Source organism: Kryptolebias marmoratus, linkage group LG2 (assembly GCF_001649575.2).
Source record: "Kryptolebias marmoratus isolate JLee-2015 linkage group LG2, ASM164957v2, whole genome shotgun sequence".
NCBI classification, from domain to species: Eukaryota; Metazoa; Chordata; class Actinopteri; order Cyprinodontiformes; family Rivulidae; genus Kryptolebias; species Kryptolebias marmoratus.
This window is the reverse complement of record NC_051431.1, coordinates 10861846-10887807: the sequence shown is the minus strand read 5'-3', so window position 1 is coordinate 10887807 and position 25962 is coordinate 10861846. Positions and strand designations below refer to the sequence as shown.

At 40.1% G+C, this 25962-nt stretch overlaps 1 protein-coding gene across 3 annotated transcripts in view; it reads right to left on the bottom strand.

Annotated features, from left to right (window-relative positions):
• Positions 1–25962, bottom strand: part of schip1 (schwannomin interacting protein 1) — a 232565-nt gene that overhangs the window by 40877 nt on the left and 165726 nt on the right. Inside the window, exon 1 of one of the 3 annotated variants that reach the window (XM_017424739.3) lies at positions 284–854. The exons of the other annotated variants lie outside the window; for them this stretch is intronic. Coding sequence (XP_017280228.1) covers positions 284–292 — 9 coding nt within the window. The 5' untranslated portion in view covers positions 293–854. Of the gene's footprint in view, positions 1–283; positions 855–25962 lie in introns of those variants that run through there. 3 annotated transcript variants of the gene reach the window in all.

The window sequence follows — 25962 nt, the reverse complement described above, 5'->3', positions numbered from 1 at the left end:
CACACACACACACACACACCCTAAAAAAAAAGTCCCAGGAGGATTTGATGTCCCCCTCCCGGCAACAGCAATGACAGGAACGCCCAGTACCAAAGTATGACACGGCAGATGTCACCCACTACAGCTGTGACAAAACTGACCCCCCGGTTCATGCGACATCATCGGTCAGAATTAAAGTGGGCTAAAAAAAAAAAAAAAAAAACCCGGAGGAGAAAGCAACAACAACAAAAATAAAAGTAGCCGGGACGCGTCGTTTCTTCCGTTTAAACGAACGAATACTCACTGTCATCATCTTAGCAGCTTCCCATCCACGTCAAGACATTTTAAAGTGTAAATCCGAGCTGTTAGACAACGGTGGTGGTGCTGAGTTGGTTCCCAGCCAGCCGGTTTATTTCTAAGGACGGGCGGCGGAGAGGCGAGCCGCGCCGGAGAGACGACACAGAGCCGGCGGACGACTCCCAGCAGTCATCTTCAAGTGCGTTCGTGGAGAGAGTTGAGGTAGAAATAGGCTTTTGTTGTGTTTTATTAAAAAATATAAATAAAAATAATAAAAGCTGGCTGTTAAAGTCCCAGCAGGTCAGCGCTGCATCTGTCCTCTCCTCTCCTCCCGAGCGCGCACGGAGACACTGCGCGGTGCTCACAGCCACGCACGGAGTCCAGCCTGCGCTGCCTGCGCTGCCTGCGCTGCCTCCACGTCAGCCGCGGGGAAATAAGCAGCGCCCTCTCGGAGTTCGATTCCGTGTGCGCCTCGGAGGTTGCTTATAAACGCGAGCCGTGGACGCGCGGTGCGAGCGTGTGCTCCCCCAGCCGGGCACCGGGTTGTGTGTCTGTGGCGGCGGCTCCGTGTGGCGCAGCCTGCCGCTCCGAGGAGTGACGACGACACGACCGAAGCCCAACCTTCTGCACTCACTGACCCTCCGCGCAGCGGAGACTTCCAACTGTAACTTTTTATTCTCACACCGAGGTGTTTCCGAGGCGTCAGCTCCAGCCGCACAATGTTCCAGTTTCACCAGAACTACAATAAAAATAATATTAACTGCGGGCTTCTTTTGTCAAAAAGATACAATTCAGATAGTTCAGATTAGGGTTGCCAGTCACCTCGAACTGAAAAAATAAAAAAGACACTTTCCTCATTAAATCGATAAGAAACGCACTTTGTTCCTTAAATCTGTTTATAGATAATACATTGAAACAGGTGACAGAGGGACTTTTGTCCAACCAGTGCTAAAGACACAGAAATGTACTTTGGTTAAGTGAAATTGATAAAAACGTTGGTTGTTTAAGCCTCTTTTTGTCTTTTGAATCGGGAAACTTTCTATTTAAAGTGTCAGAATATTTAAAACTTAAACTAGAGAAACAGAATTTTACGCCAAAAAATACAGCTTTAATGCAGACAACTGAATGACTTTGTTGAAATTTGCAGAAGCAGCTAAAGCTAAAAGAAGCAGAACACCAGCTAGAAGCTAAATCTTGAAAAAGGCTAGCTTTAAACTAAAAGTAGTAAAGGGTAGCCATAAGCTAAATGTAGCAAAAGGCTAACTGAAAGCTAAATGTAACAAAGGCTAGATAAAAGCGAAATGTGACAAAGGCTAGCTGAAAGCTAAATGTAGCAAAGGCTAGCTGAGAGCTAAATGTAGCAAAAGCTAGCTAAAAGCTAAATGTAGACTAGCTAAATGCCAAATGTAGCAAAGGCTAGCTAAAAGGTAAAACTAGTAAAAGACTAGTTAAAAATGAAAAGTAGCAAAAAGCTAGCTAAAAATAAAACTTGCAAAAGACAAGCTAAAAGTTAAAAGTAGCAAAAGGTAGCTAACAGCTGAAAGTAGCAAAACTTTAGCTCAATGCTTCCCAACTGGTGGGGTGAGGGCCTTTGCTTGGGAAGAAAAATATGTTAAGAAAAAAAAAATCTGTGTTCTGATTGTTAAGCCAGTTTAATCATTAATGCTTTAATAAGTGACTGACTAATTTTAATAAGACATTATTTGTTATATATTCAATGGGTGGGTACTCATCTGAATTAAATCGGACTAAATTAACGAGCTAACCGCTAATCTGAGCAAAGCCAAGACCAAAGCGGATTGTTGCCAATTTAAAACAACTCCAGTCCCCAAAATTTCAAAGCGGTCTATGTGAATGTTATTTATATATTATGATATTCCTGCTGGAAGTGCCTCAGGCTACAACAGGAAGTGCTACAGCTCCTATTGTTGCTATTTGCTCTTGCAAATGAAGACCAACGCCTAGTTTATCTGCAGTAACAAAGGTGAGGAGTTCAACACAGAGACAGTATGGGTTCAGGAATATTTCTGTCTAAAATGGCAAAGGACCAGGATAAAAATCAGTACTCAGTGGCTGTCATGTTCAGTGTTCTTTATTTATTCATTTTCTAAGGGAATAACATTAGTAAAAACACAATTCTGCAGTGGAAACTACTATGTTTGCTCAGAAAGGCTTCAGGAAAATCATGGTCAGTGAGCACAATTTTGTGCACCAGCCATAAATTCTAATTAAAACGCAACCAGGGTGGAGCAGGATGAAAAGAAAAAAGAAAATACTGTTGCCTTTTCTGGACCAAAGCTCAGTAAAATGGTGTGACAAATATAATCTAAAGATTCAAAATTCAATCTAGTTTGTTATCAGCACACAGTTCAGATATCTGGGATGGTTCAGCGAACACAACATGCGCCGCGACTTTGGAGGTAATGCAGAAAAATCTGTACAGACAAAAAGACAGAATTATGAGCAATGATAAATTGTGAAATATTTACCATTTAATAGGATCCAGTCACTCAAGAAAACAATTTAAACATTGGGGAATGCCGTAAATGATTACTTTTTAACCCTAAGCTGCCACATATCAACCATATTTCTTCAATTAAAGTCAGATCTGTCACTGTTTACCAAACCAAATTTGATTTATATGTTTTAATTTTGTGGGTTTGACACAGGAACGTGTCTTTCTGGAAGCAATCATAGTTGAAGACATGAGCTGACACACATATACTGTATATACACACACACACACACACACTTTTACAGATGCCAGTGCAGTGTAAGAGCTGACGAGGGCTGAACATGAACATAGTTTGATGTTTTCATGTGGTGTTTTGTTTCTTTTGCAGCCACAGCAGATTTCAAAATGATTAATGCCAGTCAGTGATGAAGTACTCCACAGCGAGCGTAAAACACGGTCCAGATCATTCGTTTCACCGGCGCGCTGAAGGAGAACCGGATTTGTGTCTGTTAAGTGGCAAGACGTACATTTTAAACTACAAGACTATTATGTTTTGCTGTATTTTTCCAGGAGGGCATATCGACTTCCCCCACTGTTTCTGGTAGCCTGGATGCCGCCAAGATTTGTAGTAGTTTGAAAGAAGGAAGCTGTCTTAAGACGACACGATGGGTAGATAATGGCAGCTTAAAAACATTTATCCATGTAATAACAGCGGAGTAATTCAAAACCCACTTTAACTTCAGTGGGGACAGCACTAGTTAACAGAAGGTCAACATATGTTGCTTCAACCTTATTCCTCATCACCGTTTTCAGCTCTTACCAAGCTTTCTACCTCTCTTGAATCCTCCAGACATTATTCCATCTTAGTGTAGAGCCGTATGAGTTTAGCTAAGTGCCTTTAGGGAGAATTGACTCATTTTTGGGGGATTTTATCTGGGAGATGATGTGAGGACTGTAAGTTCATATGCTCACCAGGCAATTAACTCATCATTAATTTTATCAACAGGAGGCTAATATTGTTTAGGTCAATTATGCACCCATGCAGACGCAAACGCTTTGCTGTCTTTGAGGTTCCTGTTTCCTTTGAATGTCAAAGATGCCAAAAACTGTTCTGACTGTTCTCCCCTATAGTGGATAGTTGTACAAAACAAAAGTTCAGAATCAGGAGCAACAGATAAAGATGTCCATAACGTGTCACTTCAAAGCTCCTACATTCATATCTTTATCACACCTGGAAGAAACAGAGGAGGAGCTGAACACTCCCAGCACCTCAATCACTCCTCCTTTGCTTCCTGCTTTACTAAGAAGAAGGGCTGCAGTGTCTGTCAAAGTGCCATTCAGTGAGGTTTACCAATCACCCAGGGGCAGAGACCTGTGGAAAAAAACAGCCCATTCTAGATCTACAGTATCTTGGAAGGCGTTGCTCTATCTGCGGGCCCAAACAGCCCATCCGCAGCCGAGATCTGGCAGGAATCACTGAAGGCCCATTACTGACAGAGAGATAAGGTCGGAGAAAAGAATGCCCCTTGGATAATACCAAAGAAAAAAAAATAAGGAAGCATCTTCCTCTGCTTATATCTGTTTCACAAGTGTTTTCCAAAAAAAAAAAAAAAAAATGGTTAGCTCCTGACAGTCAGAGAAATTGAACCCATCTCTGACTTGTCAGAAACTCACCGGCTCCAAAGGAGCGGCACCAGAAGTGACCTTGGAGGGTTCTCACTGAGTCTCTCTCTTCGGGGGCTGAGTTCACCTTGAAATAAGACGGACCAAACCAGATGACAGACACAAAGAAGCGTCAGAAGCACGACTGCGGTACAAAGGTCCTGCCTGCTTTTGGAGACCTCACTATATACTAATCACATGTCATGTCTTCATCAGATAAAGAAGCTCCAATCCTGGCTGTCATGAAGGAGGTTTTATGATTTTACGGCATTTATACCATCAAAATGTCCTCACAGAGCTTCTCAGCACATTTTCTTCTTCACTGTTGTGTACGAGTGATTTAAAATAAATCAGAATTCCCAGTTTGGTCAGAGAAAATCTTCTAAAATCTAAATAAAATAAGTGCTTTAGACACTTTTTTAAATAATTTCTCTGGAGTGGTTGAGCTTTTAGTTCACAAACTAGTTTCTGCAACCTGTAAAATCCTTCTAAAGGTGGTAGTTTTTACACACCATCACAGCAGTTCGCTAAACAAACTGGATCCTTGCCTCGTGGTGCCTCTTTTCCCACCGATCTGATGTAGCTTTGAGAGTTATGGACTCTTGTCTCTTCTGTGCAGGCTCCACAAATGTGTAGACAATATGACAAAAAGTGGGTTTATATACACGGTATCAGCAGCATAGGTGGTGATAAAACAGAAAATATCTTTAATTATACCAGCAGCTGCAGTAACCCCAGCTCTATTTACAGTTTAAAGTCACTCAGAGATTTTTACTTGCACATTTACTGTAGGATATAACCAAAATATGCACAGTTTGATCAATTTTGGGTTAAATTTTACATTGTAGCTGTTTTGAAAGTATTTTTTCTAAACTGACGGCAAACAAACATCTGATTTTTGCTCACTGCCATAGGGTGAAAGATGGGCGATAATGTATTTGCCCTTATTCCTGTGTGTTTGCTGGTTTGTTACTGAAAAATCTCATGAACCACTGGACACATTTTGATGAAACTAGCAGAAAGTAAATATTGGATGTACATCTACAACGGATTAATGTTAGGTGTCAACCCAATTCAAGATGGCTGCCACAGCCAGCTGACTTCAGAAAACATAAAAATGGCTGTAATTCAGCCCGTTTTACTAATATTGAGCTAAAATTTGGTGTGCCAGCAGCGTTGGAATAGGTTTTTTCACATATTCTAAAGGGTTCAACACTACTGTCATGCATCCGCTTGATGCATGAAGTTAGTAAAGACATGAGCGTCCATTAGTCTATAAGCAGATAAACAGTCTACAAAAGGAGAACAACTCAGAGCTCTTCCAGCTCGCTGAGGGAGTGGGATTCCTGCAAAGATCACACTCAGAGCACAGCATACAGTCCAGAAAGAGGCGGAAAAGAACCCAAGGGTAACAGCAAAACACTACAGAAATATCTCCTGCTTGCTAATGGTGTTAATGGAAGGAGAGCTCACAGTGAAAACCATTAATCTACTCAAAGAAGCAATACTGACACATGAAAAACATCTCAAGTGGTTTCAGACTCACCTAAATGGACAGCGTCCTGTTAAAAAAAATGGGGGAAAAATTACTTTCTGGAAAAAAAAAAGAAAGAAAGAAGAAAAAAAGAAAATACACATAAAGCACACCCAAGTAATAAATACATTATGTTATCTGACATTTCTGGAAACATCTGAGTCTGGTAAACAAGAAACAAAAACGCCAAAAAACATCAACATTTCTTCCCTTTTAAAGGTTTACAAACCAGAACACCTTAGTTAGGGTTTGTTATTGTGGTGAGTTATAAAATACAGCCTTTAATACCCAGAATGCTTTTCACAATCACTGGTATTTTAGGAAATTAAGAAGAAATCAGTCTCTTTTGGCTGTGAGAGACCAGTGAGGTTAGATATATTTGTGGTTAAGGATCACTGGGATTACAAATATCTCAACTTTGACAAAACAGACAGGCAACATTTTCCACAAGCTGTGAAGGAAAAGCAGCAGCTCTGTGTTTTAAAGCTGCTTTGCTACGCCAGAAAACTGATGCACTACAATAATTATACATTGGGAATATATTTAAAATTGTATCAAAATTCCTCTGAGGTTTTTGTACCTGAGCCAGGGGACTGGGTCTCATAGACCTGAGGATGTAATTTACAGATTTTGAGCAAATCTTTAACTTCTACATACAAATGCTAATTAAAGATTTATAGCAGAGGTCTGGCTGGTCTGTTTAGCTGCAAGCATTAAAAAACCCACAAAATAAACAACAGCAACAAAAAAGCAGGAGATAATGCTTTAAAAAAGAACAACAACAATCCCTCAACTTGTATATTACTGCAAAGGCCATAAAAATACAGAGTTTCTAATTATTCAAACCAATATAATATACAGTGAATGAAAATATGTGGTAAAAGACTCAACAAAACTGTTCCGATTTCTTGACAGTTTGGGTTAGAAAGGCACATTTTATCCACGTTTCCCCCAACAATCACTAAAAGCGCCGCCCAAACGTTGGATGCAGGCTGTGTGATGATGAATAGAGATGTCAGACGGCAACAAAGGAGGTCGAATCCCTAACTGGCTGACTGACCTGCTGTCCTAAATAGAATGAGTGGCCAAACCATTAGGAATGGCCATCAATCTCAGGCACAATGATGATTTACTCCATTCAAATCACTGGGAGAGGGAGAACCGGTGGAACAAAGAGCCGTGTGCCCAGTATTCCCCAGGAAACTACATGCATTCGTTGGTGTTTATTTGTGTCTGCACGTGCTGATACGTCCGGGGCCTCCGCCGCCACGTCTCCGTGTTTCGCTTCTGTCAGTTTGTTTACACAACCTGTCAAACGTCAGCGCCTGTTTCCGAACGCATCGGCAAATACCTGGCTGTAATATATTGATCTTCCCTTTCATGCTACACATCCGACCAACAGTTTCGCCGGCTAACGAAGTGTGAAATGAATTGTGAGAGGGACGTCTTGTCCAATGTATGTACAAGCACTCTCAGCTATTAGATTTATTGAAATGGGAAGCACGGCGGGGTCCAATCTACAGAATAGGCTGTCTCACAGAGTGTCCATCTGACTGGTTGTCAAAAGACAGCAGACTAACTGAAAATAATTGTTAAATGCAGCTCGATTTAGGCAGGCTTAAAAAAAGCAGAACTCAGATATTATAAAATAGGGTCCTGTGGGGAAGTTATGAATAGAAAACATCTTACCTGCTGTAGGTAGCTCTTTGAAACACATAATAGAGATAAATTCTGACTGGACTGATGAGCTAACAGGGAGTTTGAGCAAAGCCAAGACCACTGTGGTCTTAAAACATCAACCTTAAATCTTTCATAGCCTTTTATGCAAACATGATTTTATAAGTAGTAGTGCTACAACTAGTTTCTGTTGCTGCCTTCATATAACTATAAAATTATATGTAAATAATCATGTAATACAAAACTGACAGTGATGTAAAGGTGTATAAAAGCTCGTTCGCATGAACTGCTCTATAATTTTCTAAAACTGGAGTTGTTATAAGATGGCAGCAACTCAGTTTGGTCTTTTTTCAGATCAGCCGTTAGCTTGACAATCCATTATCTACAACAGGTAAGATGCTGATTGTTTATAGCTGTTCCACAGAGCTCCAGTGCAAATGATCTGAACTTTCATTTTAAAGTATTGTTCATTGGTAAATTTTAAATTTAAACTTTGAAAGAATGTTTATAATGACATGCATGATTATTCAAACCCAATACTGTGTTGATTTATCTAAATTTGACAAAAAAAAAGGAAAAAAAAGAGAAAGGCAGAAGAGTCTTCTGTTAGGAGCTCAGAAAGCTTTAAGAAAAATGCCGAAAATCTTTATGCTTTAGGGAAGTTTAATTCAGAGCCAACTTCCCCAGAGGGATTGGCACCAGCAGAGTTGGGAAAAGTCAGCCAAGTCGTTAATGAAGTTATGACCACAGCCACTGCTGTGGCAGGAGATCTTAATCGCCTGCAAAAGTGGAGGCCTGAGACTCGCTCCAGACCCATTAAGTCCACGACACACTAATTAGACGGAAAGAAGGAAAGGTTTGTAATCTGTTCAATTAGCTAAGCCCGGGGAGGCGTCCTGTGGGGCCGTGGAAGGATTCATACTCAGGACTGAGTGCTGAGCGTTTTTATGAATCACGAGGAAGTTTAGGTTTGATGGTCAGTTTGCAGAAACCTCTGTGGTAATTCAAGAGTTGGAAATAAAAACGGAGACTCGGGGCGTCTCTGTGCCTTGTCAGCAATACAGTCAGACTGAGATATGCATCGGCCCTGTCCTGTGCTCATCTCCATGCCATGCAGCGCGCAGATGTCCGAACAATTTACTGCCCACACCAAATTGGATCACTTTCGTGGTGTTTGGCGCAGGCCTTGCACCTGCTGTTCTCCGCCTTCCCCCATAAACAACTAAATGCCCAGAGATTGGGGAGGAAGAGAGAAAAAAGAAGGCGGAAGGAGTTGATTTAAGGAGCAAATCAAACCAAGGAGAGGGCGGATAAAGGAAAGGAAACGAGTCTGCAAGTCTTTAATGCATGCACATAACTGTGCTTTTTGTGCAGGCAGTGCTAGAAGACAGCCTCTTCGCAGTGGCGTTCATGTTGTTAGTCAGCTTACCTGAAAGTTTTTAACCGAAATCTGATCAGCTGTGACAGAGACGGAGAGACAACTCCATCTCAGAGCTGAATTGATGGGAGTACGGATCATTACAGTACCAGAAGAAAAAAAATAAAAGTGGCTGTGATCGCTGAGAGAGCCTGGCAGGAGGTGTCACACTTTCTAAATCAAATATTGATCTCGTCTGGAATGTCAGGTGTGAGCTACAACTGCAGCAGAGTTAGAAGTCGGCTCATAACTCAACATTGCTGAGACGGCTAGGAGAAGGACCGAGCGGTGTCAGCGTGGCTACATCTTCACTCTATTTGTAGTTCTTTGGGTTTTTTTAATTGGCCTTTTGAGGCCAAAGTCCATGGCGAGCCTAGACATACAATAAAGTTATTCTTACTTACTGTGAAAAACAAGAGGCTAAACCTCGAACAATTAAGTTCCGCTGGTGCAAATTTTGGTATTTGACATCAAACCAAACCACCACCTTACCTTTAAACTTTCACATCAATTATTCACGCCTTAAGGGAACGGTATTTCTTGCACTGCTCTGCAGAATAATTCAACAATACCTGAGGATACTGCAACAATACAGCCCCTTAAACAAGTATTCTCCTGTCTTGGCATTTTTATTTAGTGGTCATAAAAGCTGAAATTAAAAATAGATTTTTGGACTGATTGAATCTATTAATCAACACAACATTTCTATGACTTTAGAGACCCAAAACATTGTTGCGAAACTACACAACCGCAGCTCCTTTAGGCTATTTAGGTTCCAGGTATCTTTAAGTCGTAGCTCGGTTTGTGCATTTGACTAGTTAACAGACAATCAATGAACAATGACAAAACTGAGGAAAACCAGCAAGTCTGAGCACTGGGAATAGGGTGACAACACGCGTGCTGATTACTAACATGTTACAGGTGGTACGAGTGAACCAGGAAACACGGATTATGGAGAACAGCTAGTGGTTGGTATGACAATATAAACAGATCATAACTCAAGTGAACAGATAAAACAACCAAAACTCAAAACAAAATACGAGAAACCTAAAAAACCATAACAACGACCCAAACTATGTTTACATTACACTCATATGGACTTCACTGAAGATTGTTTAATGGATGCACAGTCATGGGTACCTGATTATGTAATAAAATTGGGGCGCAAAATCAGGGATGTAATTATTTCTACATAAATATGATACAAACATTTACAATAAAATAATTGAAAATAACTCCCCCACAAATAATGCCGAAATGAAGATTATTGCCTAATCTTCATTTGATTTATATTAGCATACACAGAAAGATTTTTTTTCCCTAAGGCCTAATCCCAAATTGCCAAAATTAAAGATAAAAAACAGTGATATCTGATATTTCTTCTATGGCGTTAATTGTTTCTGTGCAACCTCTAAACTGTACACATTCTCCTTATCCGTTGTGTAACTAATTTAAATCAGCACATCTGGTAAAATCAGGAACAGTTTTTATTTTCAGTTTCATTATCAGTCTCTTCAACAGACAAACTGCAATCTTTGTTTAACAAAGCAATTACAAAAAAATAAATGCGTTTCCCAAGGATTCACACTATTAAATATTCATTAAACAGCCAGAAGTAGCTCCTTGATATTGGTTTCACATTAAAACCCAGAGATGGACTCATCTTACATTTAAAACTTTTTTTTTGTTGTGTAATTAAAGTTTGAGTGCTTAAAAATATTCCACAAGTTCTACATTGTTGAAACTTGCAGTTTTTTTTGATAAAGTAGTTCTTGGATTATATTTCTTCTTTGTTAAGATTTTACAGTAAAAGCTACAGTATATAATTCTCATTTCTTCTTTTTTTACTTGCAGGACTGGACTTCGAATCCAGTTATTGTCTTAGCTCACAAAAGCGTACAAATCAAAATAATTACTCCCAACCGAGATCGCGTGCGCAGACTGCTTCAATGTTTTTCCTCCGAATGCAGCCTCAGATAGGTAATACTTCATCCCCCATGGCTAGTTGTTGTCCTGTGAAGGATAATGGGGTAAAACGTTTGTACGATACCTTAATCTGAAAATCCTTCACACTGAAGAGTTGGCTCTACAACAGTGGTGCGCCAGTGTTATGTTCAGTAAAAAGCCTTGCATACTTTGGAAAATGGAAAATATGAAAAATATATTAATAAATAAAGATCTAAAATAATAATTTTATGTCACAGTTTTGTGCACCATTTCATTTTATATATTTTAAACGTGATATTGATTTTCAAAATGTAGTAACAGACATAAAAAAGAAACAACTGCACAGTTTATTTTTTGATCAGTAAGCCTTTGCTTTCTTTACATTTTTATAATGATTTACATTTTGTGCAGCTGCTGAGATCAGTGGCCACTTGCTTGTAATGAAGTATATTCACACCCTATTTCAATGGATACCAAAGACTTACCTTTATGATGAAGGATTTTAAAAGACACTGGGAAAAAAATGAAATCAGATTATAATAATTTAAATAAGAATAGCCCTCTTTATCACGCGGATTGTATATTACAGCACCAGTGATTGGAGCTAATCCGTGACCACAAAGCATGGATAATTGAAGAATCAGCAAACAGAGTGCCAGAGTTTGTCTGATATGATGGTTTAGTGTTGAGAATTACATTAGTTAATTAAAGGCTTAGCTCTCCTTAAAGGAATGCACATCACCTGCTGCCGTAAAGGCCAGAGTTTTACAGTAAGATCATCTCACCGTGAAAAGGGAGGTATAGACATTTTGGTCAAACCTCGAACATGACATTTGTGAGATCTCATACACTATTAGAAGATCTAACGAGATGTATTAGTGCTCGGAGTCTGTGTTAGTAATGACTCTCAGTTACTACAGAATCAAACTTTAGCTCGGCACCTGTAAATCTGACTAAGTTCTGGATGTTTTTGTGTTGGTGAAGTTTAGTTAGCTGTATTGGCCGTCTTTAAATATGTTGACTCCAAAGGTTAGATGTGCTTCCAATGATTACTTTGTTAAATTCTGTCCAGTGGTTCATGTGATATCTTGTTAACAGTCAGACAAAGTTGACTCCAAACATTAATGGCAATCATTTTTGCAAACATGTTGCTCAATATGTAGTCCTTGGAGTATGTGTTTTACAAAAGTCTGTCAGCTACTACTGCACCAATCTTTAGCTTAATATTATAAATTGACTGAGTCATAGCCCTTTTAGTGTTAGTTAAGGTTTTCATCTATTTACTGTAGTCAGAATAGCTTTTAATTTTTATTTTTAATGTATTTTTTAAATTAATTGTTCTAATTGTTCAAAAACATTGTTTGTCTTTAAGTTCCGGTGGTTTTAGTAATCACAAATAGCTAGGGATCCACACCAAGCCCAAGCTTGAGACTCCAGAGGAGTCCTGTTTGACCAGGAGGGGCCATTGGGGGGTTGGGTTGGAGTCATTACCACTGCACCCCCTGGCCCCCCTTGGAGGCGCCTCTGACTACATAACTGTGATAAAGCGACGCTGAATGGAAGTGGCAACAAAGTGTTTTGCTCTGATTAAATAAGACAATCTGATCCACTGCACCGTTGGAAAATCTCACTCCGGAGGTTTGAGCATTTTCTCTTCTAAAAAGTCATTATTTAAGGAGGCCATTCCAACCTGACCCACCGAGGAAGCTGTAATGGAAACCAGCCACTCTAGCAGAGATCCATCCCCTGTCAGAGGCACTGCCAACAGCACGATCCGAGCCATTTTAGCACAGAATACACCAGGAGGGAGCCTTATCACTTCTATCAGGATGATTATAACGACTCATGTGCTCCCTTTCATTTGTCACATTCCTCCTTCATCAGAGCCTCCCAGTGAAACACTTGCATTTCTTTTTTTTCCTCCCCATCATCCATAGCCTGTTCTATTCTCCGTCTACTCTTTTGTATTCTACATTCAACATTCTTCATCTCTTTCCTCCAGGCACTCTGCACCATCACTGATGCTCGATGCGCCATCTGAGATGCTGCAGAAAAGCCTGGGAGGGTAAATAGGCATGAGGGCATCAAGCGAACAGCGGCCTGGAGGAAAAAAAAAGGGAGCATCATCTGCATGATACCGAAAGAGCCACCATGACAAAAGGAACCAGAAAGCAAATGGACCTTATAATAGACTCCTCTGAATCATCCAAAAGCTAAACAACAGGAAAGCACATCAAACATAGCAGCTGATAGAGTGTATGCCTGTGTTTGTATGATTTTGCAACTTTGAGCTACATTTACGACAACAGAAGCTAGCTCAGGAAAATAACCACAACCAGTGTTGTGCTTGCAAATTGCAGCTCTTAGTTAGACTCTGACTGCTCTAATTTTAAAAAAAGGCAGGCCACTGAGAGATTCTGAGGACAATTAAGGTTTTAACTTTTATTTTTTTATTTTTGTAAGAAAATCAAACAAACAGAAGTTATATTTATCTGCATGTTCTGTAGGTGGGCAAAAGAAAGTAGGAGGCGAAGCCAGCACAAGCCTGTGTTCTTTTTATGTAAACATGCTGCAATTTTAATGGACACTAACATCCTTAGCAGGCTCTCCCCGTGTGAGCAGAGGGGGATTGACGGGTGGGAGGATGTGGGATGCTTTTTAGACCACTTTGCTCTTTTAAGTGTGTCAATTTTGTCCTGCTTTCCTCTTCCTTTCTCTTTCTATCTCTCTCCCTCCCTCTCCCTCTCTCCTCATCTTCCCATCTTCCTTCACCTAAGGTTTGCTCATGCATGTTATCAGTCAGCTGGCAGCAGCAGGAGGCTACAGAGGAATTCTCCAAGCCAAAATGCTCCCCCGGTGCTATCCAACCCTTCGCCACTCCATCTCCATTTTTACTGCCACTGCTCAACAGCTGTCCTCCTCTCTCACTACGGTAACTATTATACTATTATCTCTTCTCTGGATCCAATATGTCTGTGCCATAATTAACGATCTCTTCTCCTTACCTCTAGTCTGCTCTCTTCTACATTTTTGACTGACTGGCTGTGTCGTTTGAGCTGGAAATAACTCTGATGAGCCAAGCTAAAGTCAAACACGTGGGACAGGTTTCTCCTACCACCTCCTGACTTCCTCCTCAAATACATTTCCAGGGCTACTTCACCACTCTGGGCCATTTCCCAGAAAGGAGTGCCATTCACCCACAGATACTGAAGTGAATATGTTGTAACCTTGAGCTGGCACCCTTATAAAACCTTTAGAAAAGCAGTCACAAATCAGGGAAAAGGATGGGGGTGTGTGTAGTGGGGTGACATCTTAAAATGGGAAATAGGCTATAAAGAATTTCACGACCAACAACTGCAGATCACAGCAGACAAAACTGGTTGTTTGGGGGTTAAGCACCTGTCTTCCCAAACCGAGATGATTGTTTTTCATGTCAAACTTCATTTATCAAATGTTACTGGTGAACTGATTACATTTACTATGATAATCTACATTAGAATGAATCAGTGAATAAATGAAAGTTTGATGCTCAGTTTTGTTCGAATACATTTTAGACCAAATTAGACTCCTCAAGCAGAGGAGTTTAAGTATCTGGGATCCTTGCTCGAGAGAGATGGTAGGATGGAACAGGAGTAATGATGGTGTTTCTCCAGTCTGTCGTGATGAAGAAAGAGGTGAAAAGGCAAAGCTCTTTTTTTACTGGTCTGTCTAAGTCCCAATTCTCACCTATGTCCATGAGGTATGGATCATGATCGAAAGAAGAGATTCTGGACACTAAAATGAGTCATCTCTGTAAGGTGGTTGAGCTCAGCCTCCTGGATAAGGTGAGGAGCTTCCTTTTTTTTTTCTTATGCTCCTCCGCATAAGAAAAAAAAAAGTCAACTGAGGTGGGTCAGGCATTCAATTAGGATGCTTCCTACTGGAGGTTTTCCAGGTATGTCTCACTGGGAGGACTCCCAAAGGAAGACCCTGGAGGGGTTTTGTATCCTGCCTGGCCTGGGAACATCTTGGGATCAACCAGTAGGAGCTGGAGAGTGTCCCTGGGGAGAGGGATGTCTGCGTTTCCCTCCTGGACCGGGTGCCTTTGTCACCCAACTTTAGATAAGCAGACAAAAATGGATGAATGGATTGAATGAATGATTGATTTAAAGCAACAGGAAATAACAATGTATCTTCTCGAGCAATCGCTGTTTGCTTCAAACCTTTTTGAAGGTGCTGTACAATCATACACTTTCATGATCTTGATTAGGGATGAAATATACATGAAACAATAATATTTAATATTGTGATGATGATATTTATTGAGATAAATACACACCAACCAATGAACCCATAAAAGATTAAACAAAATAGGTGCTGAAGCCCTTTAAAAAGGGGAAGAACACTGAATAAACAATACTTATCACTTCACTCCATTTTCTACTTTATACTCTCTTTATTTTTTTTGACAGTTAAGAAAACATACACAGCAGGGCCTATGTGGTATACTTTTGTGCGTGTGTGTGTGTGTGTGTTTCTGAGCAAGCTATGATGGCACGTAAAAAAAAAAAAGACAAGTTTAAAAAAGTCACACAGACTTGTAACAGAAATTGCTTCATGTACTTGTTTTATTTTTCTAGTATTTTGGCACGTCGTATGTGCATACACTTGGGTACTTCTGCACAAACACAGACCCAAAACCAATAGCACGCTGTAAGAGAAATTTCAAATCTTGCGATACATAATCTGGAGATGACAGTTCAGCAAAGTGGGAAATAAAAAACTATTAGAAAAGAAATATACCGTCGGTCGGCGGAGGGGAAGTGGGAGTGGGGGCGGCGGCGGAGAAGAATGAGTTTTTAACAACCTCCGGCATCCTGGTGCAGCGTGAACAAGGTGAGGTCATCTCTGGGGGAACCTGGGGCTGAATTCTAATCACAACAATAAGGTCAAGTAATCACTGTCTGCTGAAATGTCACTGTTCCCCTGTTCTGACACGACTCCCCACACACTGCATCACAACAACCACCTATCGATCACACACTAATTAGGAATGGATGGGGCCAGCTGTATGCCGCGTAGGAAACAGTGGACTCACGGCTGCACACAAAACCACACTCATGTAAACAACGGAGTCAAAATATATTGCTTTTAAACACACACACATATATTTGCGTGACTCACCTCTTTGTCTTAATCACTCCCTTCTGGGACAGGATGTCAGGTAAGTAATGTCAAACTGAACTGAGCCCAGTTTGAAAGGAAACAAGGCCAACAAGCTGAAAAACACTCACCTTTTAAAAACGCACATGCACAAAGAGAGGTAAAAAACAGTAAGTAGGGACATTTGGGAGCACAGCATGATTCCTGGAACAGCTGTGCTCCTCTTGAGAGGGACAAACTAATTTTAATTTCAGTGAAAAATTGTAATTAAGAGTTTTGAACAGACTGATGGCTGCTGACCTCAGCTTGATGAAAATTGGAGTTACTTTTGTTTTAGGAGTTAACTTTTACATTTGTGTGACGTTAAACGAACTGAACGTATTCACAGCATACAGTTAGAGTCGGGAATCAAGAGTTTTGTTCTAAATGTTTTGTTCAAACTATAATTTTGTGAAGTGACTTGACCGACTGATTTTTAACAGGATGCCCAATCCTGAGTGGTCTTTAAATATTTTATTAACATTTTCCAATGAAGAAATGAATCAGAGAAGATTAGATGATGATTTTGTAGCAAAGTGAGATGGCATATTCAAGAATCCAGAATCAAGTCACTATCCAAGATGGAATCTAAGAAATTTTTACTCAATTATCTGTAAAAATCACAAAGCGATAGCTATTTTTGTCTCTGCAGAAGCCATTTGACAGCATGTTTGAAGGGATTTCGTTTGTTTGGGTGACTATCAGCAGCGTGTAATTTAAAAGGATCTAAAGAACAACCTCAGAAAGCAGTTTGAGTCTCTAAGTGGCCCAGAAGATGAAAAGCACATTTAGCAGAGGAAGTGAAATACTACACCAAAAATGAATTGAGTTTAGTCAAAAACACTGGTTTTGAAACATAAAAATTAGGGTATTTTATTGCATTCATGCATACAGTGTTGCATTGCTGAACTCGGGGTTTACCCTCAAAACAACATTGATATACCACTAATTAAAAGCAATAGAGGAGGCAGTTTGCTAAAATATCAGCCTCATTTTCATGAATAAAGCTTTATCTTTTTTAAATAGCCATATGTGCTTTACTTGGATTACTAAATTGTAATAAGCAAAATGTGTATTGATTGTGTGGTTAAGGTTGGATGGATTAAAGGTATTGTTCTTGAACTGTATCTTAGAACTCCACGAACAATGAAGTTTTAAGTGAGGCATGGACGACCTTATCCAAATCCTTAGGTAATTAAATTTATGACCAGGCTAAGTAAATGTTGTAGATAATTGGCCTTTTTTATTGTCTTGATTGATCTCCAACATGTAGCCAATAACTGCTGCTGAGACCCTAATGACAGCGTTCTCATACTGTAACCAGGACACACACTGTAAGGAGGGGGGAGAGTATATTTTCTGTTGAGTGAAGGGGTTTTAATAAACAACTATGCAAGCATTTATTAGAATGTTTGTTAATTAGGAAAAAAGGAATGTAATAAAAACATGAAATGTTCGAAGTTGGGACAGATTTTCATTGTTGGTCGCATTTAAAACAGGGAAGGTTGTCCAACTCAAACACAAACACACACACTTATTCCTATCACCTAAAACTAAACTCATGCTCTGAAGCGCCAAATTACCACAATTTTTATCATTCACCACCATGAAAGGTGAGTGATCATAAACACAAAATATGACATGAACCAGGGGATGGGTTTTAATAAAAGTCTCTGAAATGAATGTATTGATGTACATTTATAGCCGATTAACTTTGGAATAAATTCAATTAAAGATGCCCAACACAACTTATTGACCTTAGCCAACACAAATAATGGCTGTAAGGTTAGTTACAGTGGTCAGTTTCATACGTACTGAACTAAAATTTGATACAGGTGTAGCTGAGTCATCCCCAACACATAGGATTTGTGCAGGCCTTTTATTTAAAATGTCATGAATGGTGGTGGGCAATACGCATTCCTTCAAGGAATACTAGTTTCATGTTTTGTCTTTTATGACCATCTACCATCTCTAGCATTGAATACCCGGTGATAATGTGTGAATGATTGTAGTGTGAAGAGCTTTGGGGTCCTTGGACTAGATAAAGCGCTATACAAGTGCAAGCCATTTACCATTTACAGTTAGCACCAACATTTGCCGGAGAGTGGGACTGTGAAGACCAACGGCCAACCAAAAGGATATGAGAACCACATTTCCACGTTTGAAAAATTAGAGTTTGGAGAAGTAGGAAATGCTGGTCGGCATTTAAAGACCATTCACAAAAGAAGACTCTTTAGAAATTAGGCTGTAGATATGAGAACATCTATTTGCAGGGATAATGAAAAAAAAAACCACAATGATTTGTGTTGACAAACGGTCTTCCTACATGGTGATCCTTTATAGAAATTCAAAATACAACAGAGAGAGGATCAAACAGTTATGGCTTCATAACGGCTCTCTGGTTGTGGAAAATCAAACTGGTTCTTCGCTGTTGTTTTATAGAACCAATTAAGAGCTGGCTCTAGCGGCAGGCCTTATAAGCAAGGACACATTAGGCTAATTTAAAACGAGCCTTTACCATAAAATTTAGCAATGTATTTTATGTTGACTCCGGTTTTTTTAAATGCGAGAAAGTCCGTCAACAAATGTGTGTCCCCCGCAACATTTGTGATAAGTAAAGACGCACACGCAGCGTCACACACAGTCACTCCAACCACAGCAGCAAAGAGAACCAGAGAGGTGTAGTATGCTCTGCCATGTTGTTCATCTCATCCAAACTAACATCTAGATGGGAATGACAGCACTGTCATAGCAACAAAGACTGAGAGTGCACCACCACTGTTAGTGTATGTGTGTTTCTTTGTGTGTGTGTGTGTGTGTGTGTTCATGCTTCTGTATAGTAATATGTGCTTGTGAAAACAAAAAAAAAATAAAAACACAAAAAAAGCCTTCACAGGAGGCCTTGTCAGATACACTAGAATTAAAGAGGGGATACGTCAGCAAGTTGCAGCACAAAACTGAGAAGAAAACGCCTGGAGTGTGGAAGCACACTGAAAAGAGACAGGCAGAGAAGCAGCGCTGGATATCAACAACGATGGCAAGAGTGATCGTTTCAGAAGAAAAATATGAAAAGCAATAAGTGTGACACTCACAAATGTACGCGCACTAGAAAAAGAAGACTCAGGGGCAAAATGGCTCAATTTGCATAAAGTCTGCATTCAAGTCAGTGTTAAAGCATTTCATGAAGCCGTGATTGATGAGCCTTGTTACGGTGGCATTATTAAACTGATCCCGCTCATTAAAATTTTAACTATCTGGGCTCTTTGGTCAGAGGCGAGGCAAAGGGACAGAAAATACACTGATACAAAGGTATTAAACAGCCATATGTTTGACTGACTTGGATATATCTATATCTAATTTGAATATCTAAAATCATATGCAAATTGCATATGATGTGATGGATTTTAATGGCGCCTATGATGTGTAATACATCTTCATCTTTCACCTTTATTCTTCTGTCTCACCTCCTCTCAGTCAATTACCCCGATCGGAGTTTTATAATAAACACCCACCAGTCTGCTGACTAAGACATGCATTATCTATGCATCCACAGAGGATCACAAAACAACAGCTTATTGCTCATAAAATGCAGCGAGGCTTTAATCCTGCACACACAAGGACACACACCCTCCCACCTACGCAGGATTTGTTTTTTTTTTCTCCATACAATTATCAGCAATCAAAAAGAGCTTAGAATTGGCCAAGAGCACTGTCTGTTAAATCTGACCTCCGTAACGGCAAGGAATGAAACGCTGTGGCGGTCCTTATGACGCTGAGCACAATTATTACCACCTCTAGCTGCTTCTGCCGCTCGCAGACAAAATGGATTTGTAGATTAGTTTTGCACTTGGCTGGTTTTGTCTGACAGCTCAAGCCGGTCTTCACGTCACACGCTTGACGACTAGTTCACCGCTTCCCCAGGTCTGATCCTGGCTAGACAGGAGCGGCTTCTGTCACCGGCGCCAACCAACCGTGGAATGTGCTTTCCTTCAACATATCTGCAACAGTACCTCGTGTTAGGGCGGGATCTGCTTCACAATGTTTGTACTCTCCTCAATTCTTAATTTGCATTATTAATGGTTCAGTTGTGTAAAAACAAAAAAAAAGTTAGAGGGATTTGAACGTCTCTCAGTGCATTTACTGCACATTTTATGGCAGGAACTGACATGTCAGAGTCGACCAAGGCCCCGTCTTGAGTGATTCGATCACAAGTGACAGATATGAGCACATCAGTCAACACCTGCTTCTCTACCCGCGTCTCCAGATCCAACTTTTCCACTCTATATCACAAACCAACATGTAGGCTGCGTACCACACAACCAGCTGTGGACAACAAACACATCTCCAGTGAGACAAACTCTGAAACTGAAAGCTAGTATACATACAAATATTAAAGGGATAGTCTGGTCATTTTTGTAATATTTGGCCACATAGTTATTAATATTTAGTACCGTATGAGCAGGCAGAAGTCAAGGCTATGCCAACAGCGGATAGCCAGCAGCTTTCAGGCTTAAAAAAACAACAAACAACAACTGTTTCTCAAAAATGTCCTACAGGTGGGACATTAGCTTGTAAAGATCAGCGGATTATACCCTTTTAAGGACAATTCCAGCAACTCTAAACGCTAAAACTAAACCTGTATTTTTGAAAATTGTTTTAAAATTTAGCCAACAAAAAACCCCTAATAGTTTTAAAGCATTAGTTCAGAGCTTTTGATGCGAGGATTTGGCAAAAAATTAATAATTAATATTTTACTTGTTGGAAACAACTCTTTGAATGACCTCAATTTGGAAAAAATAATTTAATTTTGACCCAGCTGATGCGCTATCAGCTAGTCTGAGAGATGTCAAAACCAAAGTCTGCAGTCATCAGTTTGGTCAGAAATAAACTCTTCGAACTGAGGCCGTTCAAAAAGCTATCTACAATTTAAACACACACACACTACGGGTTATGAACACTGCTGCCCAAATTCTGCAGGGCTCTAAAACAGTACCATCCAAGGAAGTAGCAGGGAGTGAGACATCACGTAAAAGTGAGACATCACTCCCTGCTGTCTTATTTCCCAATCCTTTTCAGTACAAGAACAATACATGAAAGCAGAACTGAGAAAAAAAACAAATGACATTAAAGGTGACAGACACGTTTGCTTGTACTCAGTTTCTTCTGAATAAATGCTTGGAACCACGTCACTGTTTTTAATTACTTCAGTGATGCAATCTGACCGCAGGCTGTGTCCTCTCTGGAGTTTTTAACGAGACACCGTGACGTCTCATGATAAACCCACTTCAGCTTTAAATTCTTTAATGTCTTTGGATGAGTGAAAAAAAATGCGTACGGGACCTGATTTTGTAATTTAACAGCTGTAATCAGAACATATCAGTTCTGCTATCTTCAGAATTAGAGCAAAATGCCTCAAAGAAGCCCATCAAGCCTGTTCACCCAACTGGCAGAAGTTATTTCACTTGTAGCTTGTTAATATCTCACTATCTCGTTTTTATAGTGCTGTAAAGCTGCAACAAGTTTATAGTTGTCATAGTAAAGCAGGGTGTTTTACATGGTATTCTGTCTCCATCAGTCACTCTGGTTATTTGTAATGTATTCAGATTTACAATAAGTCTTTCAGATTGATTATTATTGGTAAGAAACTGATTCGATACAGTCTCAATTGAAATAACCACAGACATCTTTGTACATTACAAGCTAATGCAAAAGTAATAGCCACGTAAAAGTTTATAAAAGAGCGTTAGAAGGAACTACTGTAAAGGTTTTGCGTTTGGATAAGTTAGACTAGCTGTTAGTTTGTCAATCCAGTCAAAACTTGCATTGCATCCTCTAAACTGTAAGGACTTTGAATGCTTTCTGCTGCAGGTAAGATACTGACTCCTCAGAACCCAACTTCAAAAAAAACAAAATTTTTCTTTTAAGGCTTTCCTGTTTCAGTGCCTGTATTTTTATTTTCCTGGTTCAGACAGGTAGCTGTGGAGCCCAGTAAATAGTGGGTAGTTTTTTTTTTTTTTAGTCTCAGCCATGTTTCTGCAGCAGCGAAAAGGTGAGAGGTTTTCAGCTCACACACAACAGGATCATTCATCCATGTGAAAGCAGCATTTTATAGACTTTCTGTCCGGTCAAATTTATGTGTGCATGAACTCCATGGGCCCTGTTTTTACTTTTATTTAAGCCACAGAAAGACTCCTTCCAATTACGACTGGGAGCCTACACACATTTCATCTCTTCCTCCTGTTGCATCCGAGGCCCGTGGGGAGACAACAGGCTGCTGTGTTGTCAGGCTGCAGAGTCCTCTGAGACGGCAAGGATGACAACATATGTCCCCCTGGGGACTGACAAAGGACAGAAGGAAGAGACTGAGAAGCAAAACGGAAGACACAGAACCAGAAAAGAAGCCAGGGAAGTGCAGGGGTGAGGGAGTTAAAGTTTGTGACGTGATTTAACCCCGTAAGGTTGTTGGAGTGGAAACCGAAAGGTCTTAAACCATAACTTTTTGCCCCTACTTTCCTTTTCCTCAAAGTAATATATTCTCCGTGCTGTCCCAGCGGATATGGAGCACATACAAGAGAAATTGTGCACTTTAATGCTATCTCTACCACGCGTCTCTGATGAGAAAAGGGGCCAATCAAACTTTATAGTGTGAAAAAGAGGCTTTGTCTGCCACAACTGTCATAGGCCATATTCTTTAGAGCCTAAAGGCTGAGTAAGAAACACAGAGACAGACGGTACAAGGAAGCACTGTGGGGCACTTCTCATAAAAAGCTTAGAAAAGCAAAAAGACGATGTGAAAGATGACGGAGCACATGAACTTTCATTCAGAAATAGCAGCTAAAGAGGCACTACACAGAGCATTTAACCTAACACGCAGCCGTATACAGTGTGTGTGAGTGTATCTGTGCTACTACACGTGTTTGTGTGTCATTTGCTTCCAGCCTCAGAGCTGGCCAGCCTCTCTGGGGTCCATCTGTGTAACCATAGTGATCGAGCGGTCTCCATCTCTGTGTGTTAATCTAGCCTTCCCTGTGGGTTGTTTCTGTATGTGTGTGTGCGTGTTAGTTTCTGTAATCTTCCCTTAGCCGACAGCACACAGGTTGGTTGATGCATTCATTTTAAGAGCTCATTAATTTTCCTTAAACTGCCATTGGCTAACACCTACTGTCTGGAGGATACTTGTGTTGGTTTGAGTGGGGATCGGTAGATTTGCGTCACTCGAGTGGAAAGAGCCGGGTAACATGCTACTGTGCAGCTGCTAGTTAAATTTGAGCTTGAGCAATGAGTCACGTAAACAAAAGCACACCCATGAAGACACATATACGCTACGTTTGGCTCAGGTTTTTGTTGATGTAAGGTAATCAAGTCGCTCTCAGTCTCTTTTTTTAATGTTAGGGTAGGTTTGTGCCTCTGTGGGCTCTATTTGCAAAAAGATTAATGTAGTATCTCACTGGGTTTGACCTAGCTGGCGAACAGCATTCATAGGAGAGTCTGGATGCGCTTACAGGGGCTCTCAATTTCCTCGCAGTCTTGTTGATTGAATTCCTGCAAAATTTATCTCAAAATAGTCATGGAGTCATCACAGACGTCTCAAACCTGCCTCAGTTTCATCACAGCCATCTCCAGCCCGTCTCAAGAGAGCTGGAGCTGTATTTTGACAAATGACAGAAAACATGTCCAGGTCTAAATACCACAATAATAATAAATAATAATTATTGAAAAATTGGTCCAATTTGGTTTATTTTAATTTCAAAAGCCCACTTCGGTAGATTAAATTATAAATGTGGGGTAGCTGCTGAGGTGGGTACAAAGCGATACGATATGAGTGTGCCACAAAATAATGTGCACAGACTACGGATTAAATGTCTTATATTAGATTTCTAACTGGTGCTGTTTCAGAACTAGGATAATGCAGTATTTTATGTGTGTGTGCATGTGCATCAGTCTTTACTGCAGAAGGTGAATGTGTAAATCCAACCTTTTTAGGGTCGTGTGTGTTTGACTAAGTTGGTCAGTTCTTTATTTTTATTTGTGTCCCAGATTCTCTCATCTCTATTCCAGTACAAGTCAGAGTTGTATTTCAGCTACACAGCAGGGAGACTCGCCTACGCTGGAGGAGTGACCACTGGGTCTTTCATCTAAATTAAGTACTGCTAAAATGGCCATTTTATCAGACATACAAGTACAAGGAAAAAATATCCAATGAATATTTTTTCACAGTGATTTTACCTATTATCTGGTGTCAGTGATATTAGTTTTGTGATGTCTTATTGTGCATCTTTTTATTTTTTAGCTTTACTCAATTTTTGCAGCTTTTTGTTGCCCCTGTCACAGTTTTTCTTTACAAGCTGTCATAGATTGCGTGCTTGAATAATCTCAAATGCAGGACTCACAGTGTGAGAGGCAGGTAGCTGAGAATTCTGGAGAATTTATTAAAAAAAAAAAACGGTGAAAAAAAGTGAATTACTGCAGCAGGGAAAACTACAGGTAAACAAGCCATGAAGCAAGGGGAACGCACCCAATGAGGTAAATATATTTAGGAAGCAATCAAAGTAAGATGCAGGTGGATTAACTTGAAACAGAAACCTGGTGTCACCAAAAGACAGGAAATATACCCGAACGACTGTTATTCAAATTCGTCTGATTTTTAAAGCAGAACTATCTGATCAACCTCTGCACATCGAGGCAGAGTTGGTGCGGAAGCTGATGTCAGCGTGAGGCAGTAGATTAAAGGACAAAATAAAGAGTAAGAAAGAGAAAAGTGAAAAGAGTTGTGTTTAATGAGCAGGTCCATCTCTGTCCTGAAGGGATTCCTGAAGGATAAAGAAACCTGTCTCCAGTTTAGTACTTAACCAAGTCTCAGAGAGAGATTTCCACCTGCAGAGCATCTTCAGAGTCCTCAGCTACAAAGAGCCTGAGCATGGGTGCTCAATATGAAGGACAATGAGGGTTTCTTCTCAGGACTGCTTTAGTTCTTTAGTAGTCAGCGTGTTTCCCACATTCACTCCATCTGTGGCTCTACTCAACACTTTATCTGCCTTAGTTTTACTTTCAACAACCGTTTCTCTAAAGATAATAAAAACAAACACTGCCTCAAAGAAAATATGATACTGTTTTATACTTCTGGAAGACAAAAATATGTGTATGTGTCAAGACACACGGAGATGGAGGCGAACTCGGAGTGCAGACTCATCTCAGGAACACTAATTTATTAACGTTAAAATAACACAAAATCAAAAGGGCTGACGAGGCAGCAAACAGAAACTAAATACAAAACATAAACTAATGGAGCGACAAGGCAAAGAACATTGTGACATGAACGGAAAAACAAGAGCAATGAATCAGCAGGGTAGTGATGAAAGTGACCGGGTTTTAATCACTGAGGATAATCAGGTGAAGTGGGCACAGGTGAGTTACGAGGATTGAAGACAGGTGGAGATGGGTGTGACAGGAAAGCAGGAGCAGACTGAGGGCAAGTGGGAAATGTGAAACAAAGACAGGAACAGAACCAAAACTAAGAGCAAACTCAAAAAATACTAGAAATCATGACAGTATGTGCATGCTATGTACCAAGACATTTAATTTTTTAGTGTTTTTTGTTTTTAACAACTGTGGACACCATCTATATACCATATTTTCTGGTAAGATTGGTGGTTATTTGAGCCCAAGACATACATTTTCCCCTACCTGTAACCAGGTACTGTATCTTCTGAGCCTAAATAAGTATTTTATGTCCAAACTTAAACAAGGAATTTTATTGGGAAACCAGGCATGCTCTTTCTTCCTAAACAAAGTGCCTGAAAAAAAAATTGGCAA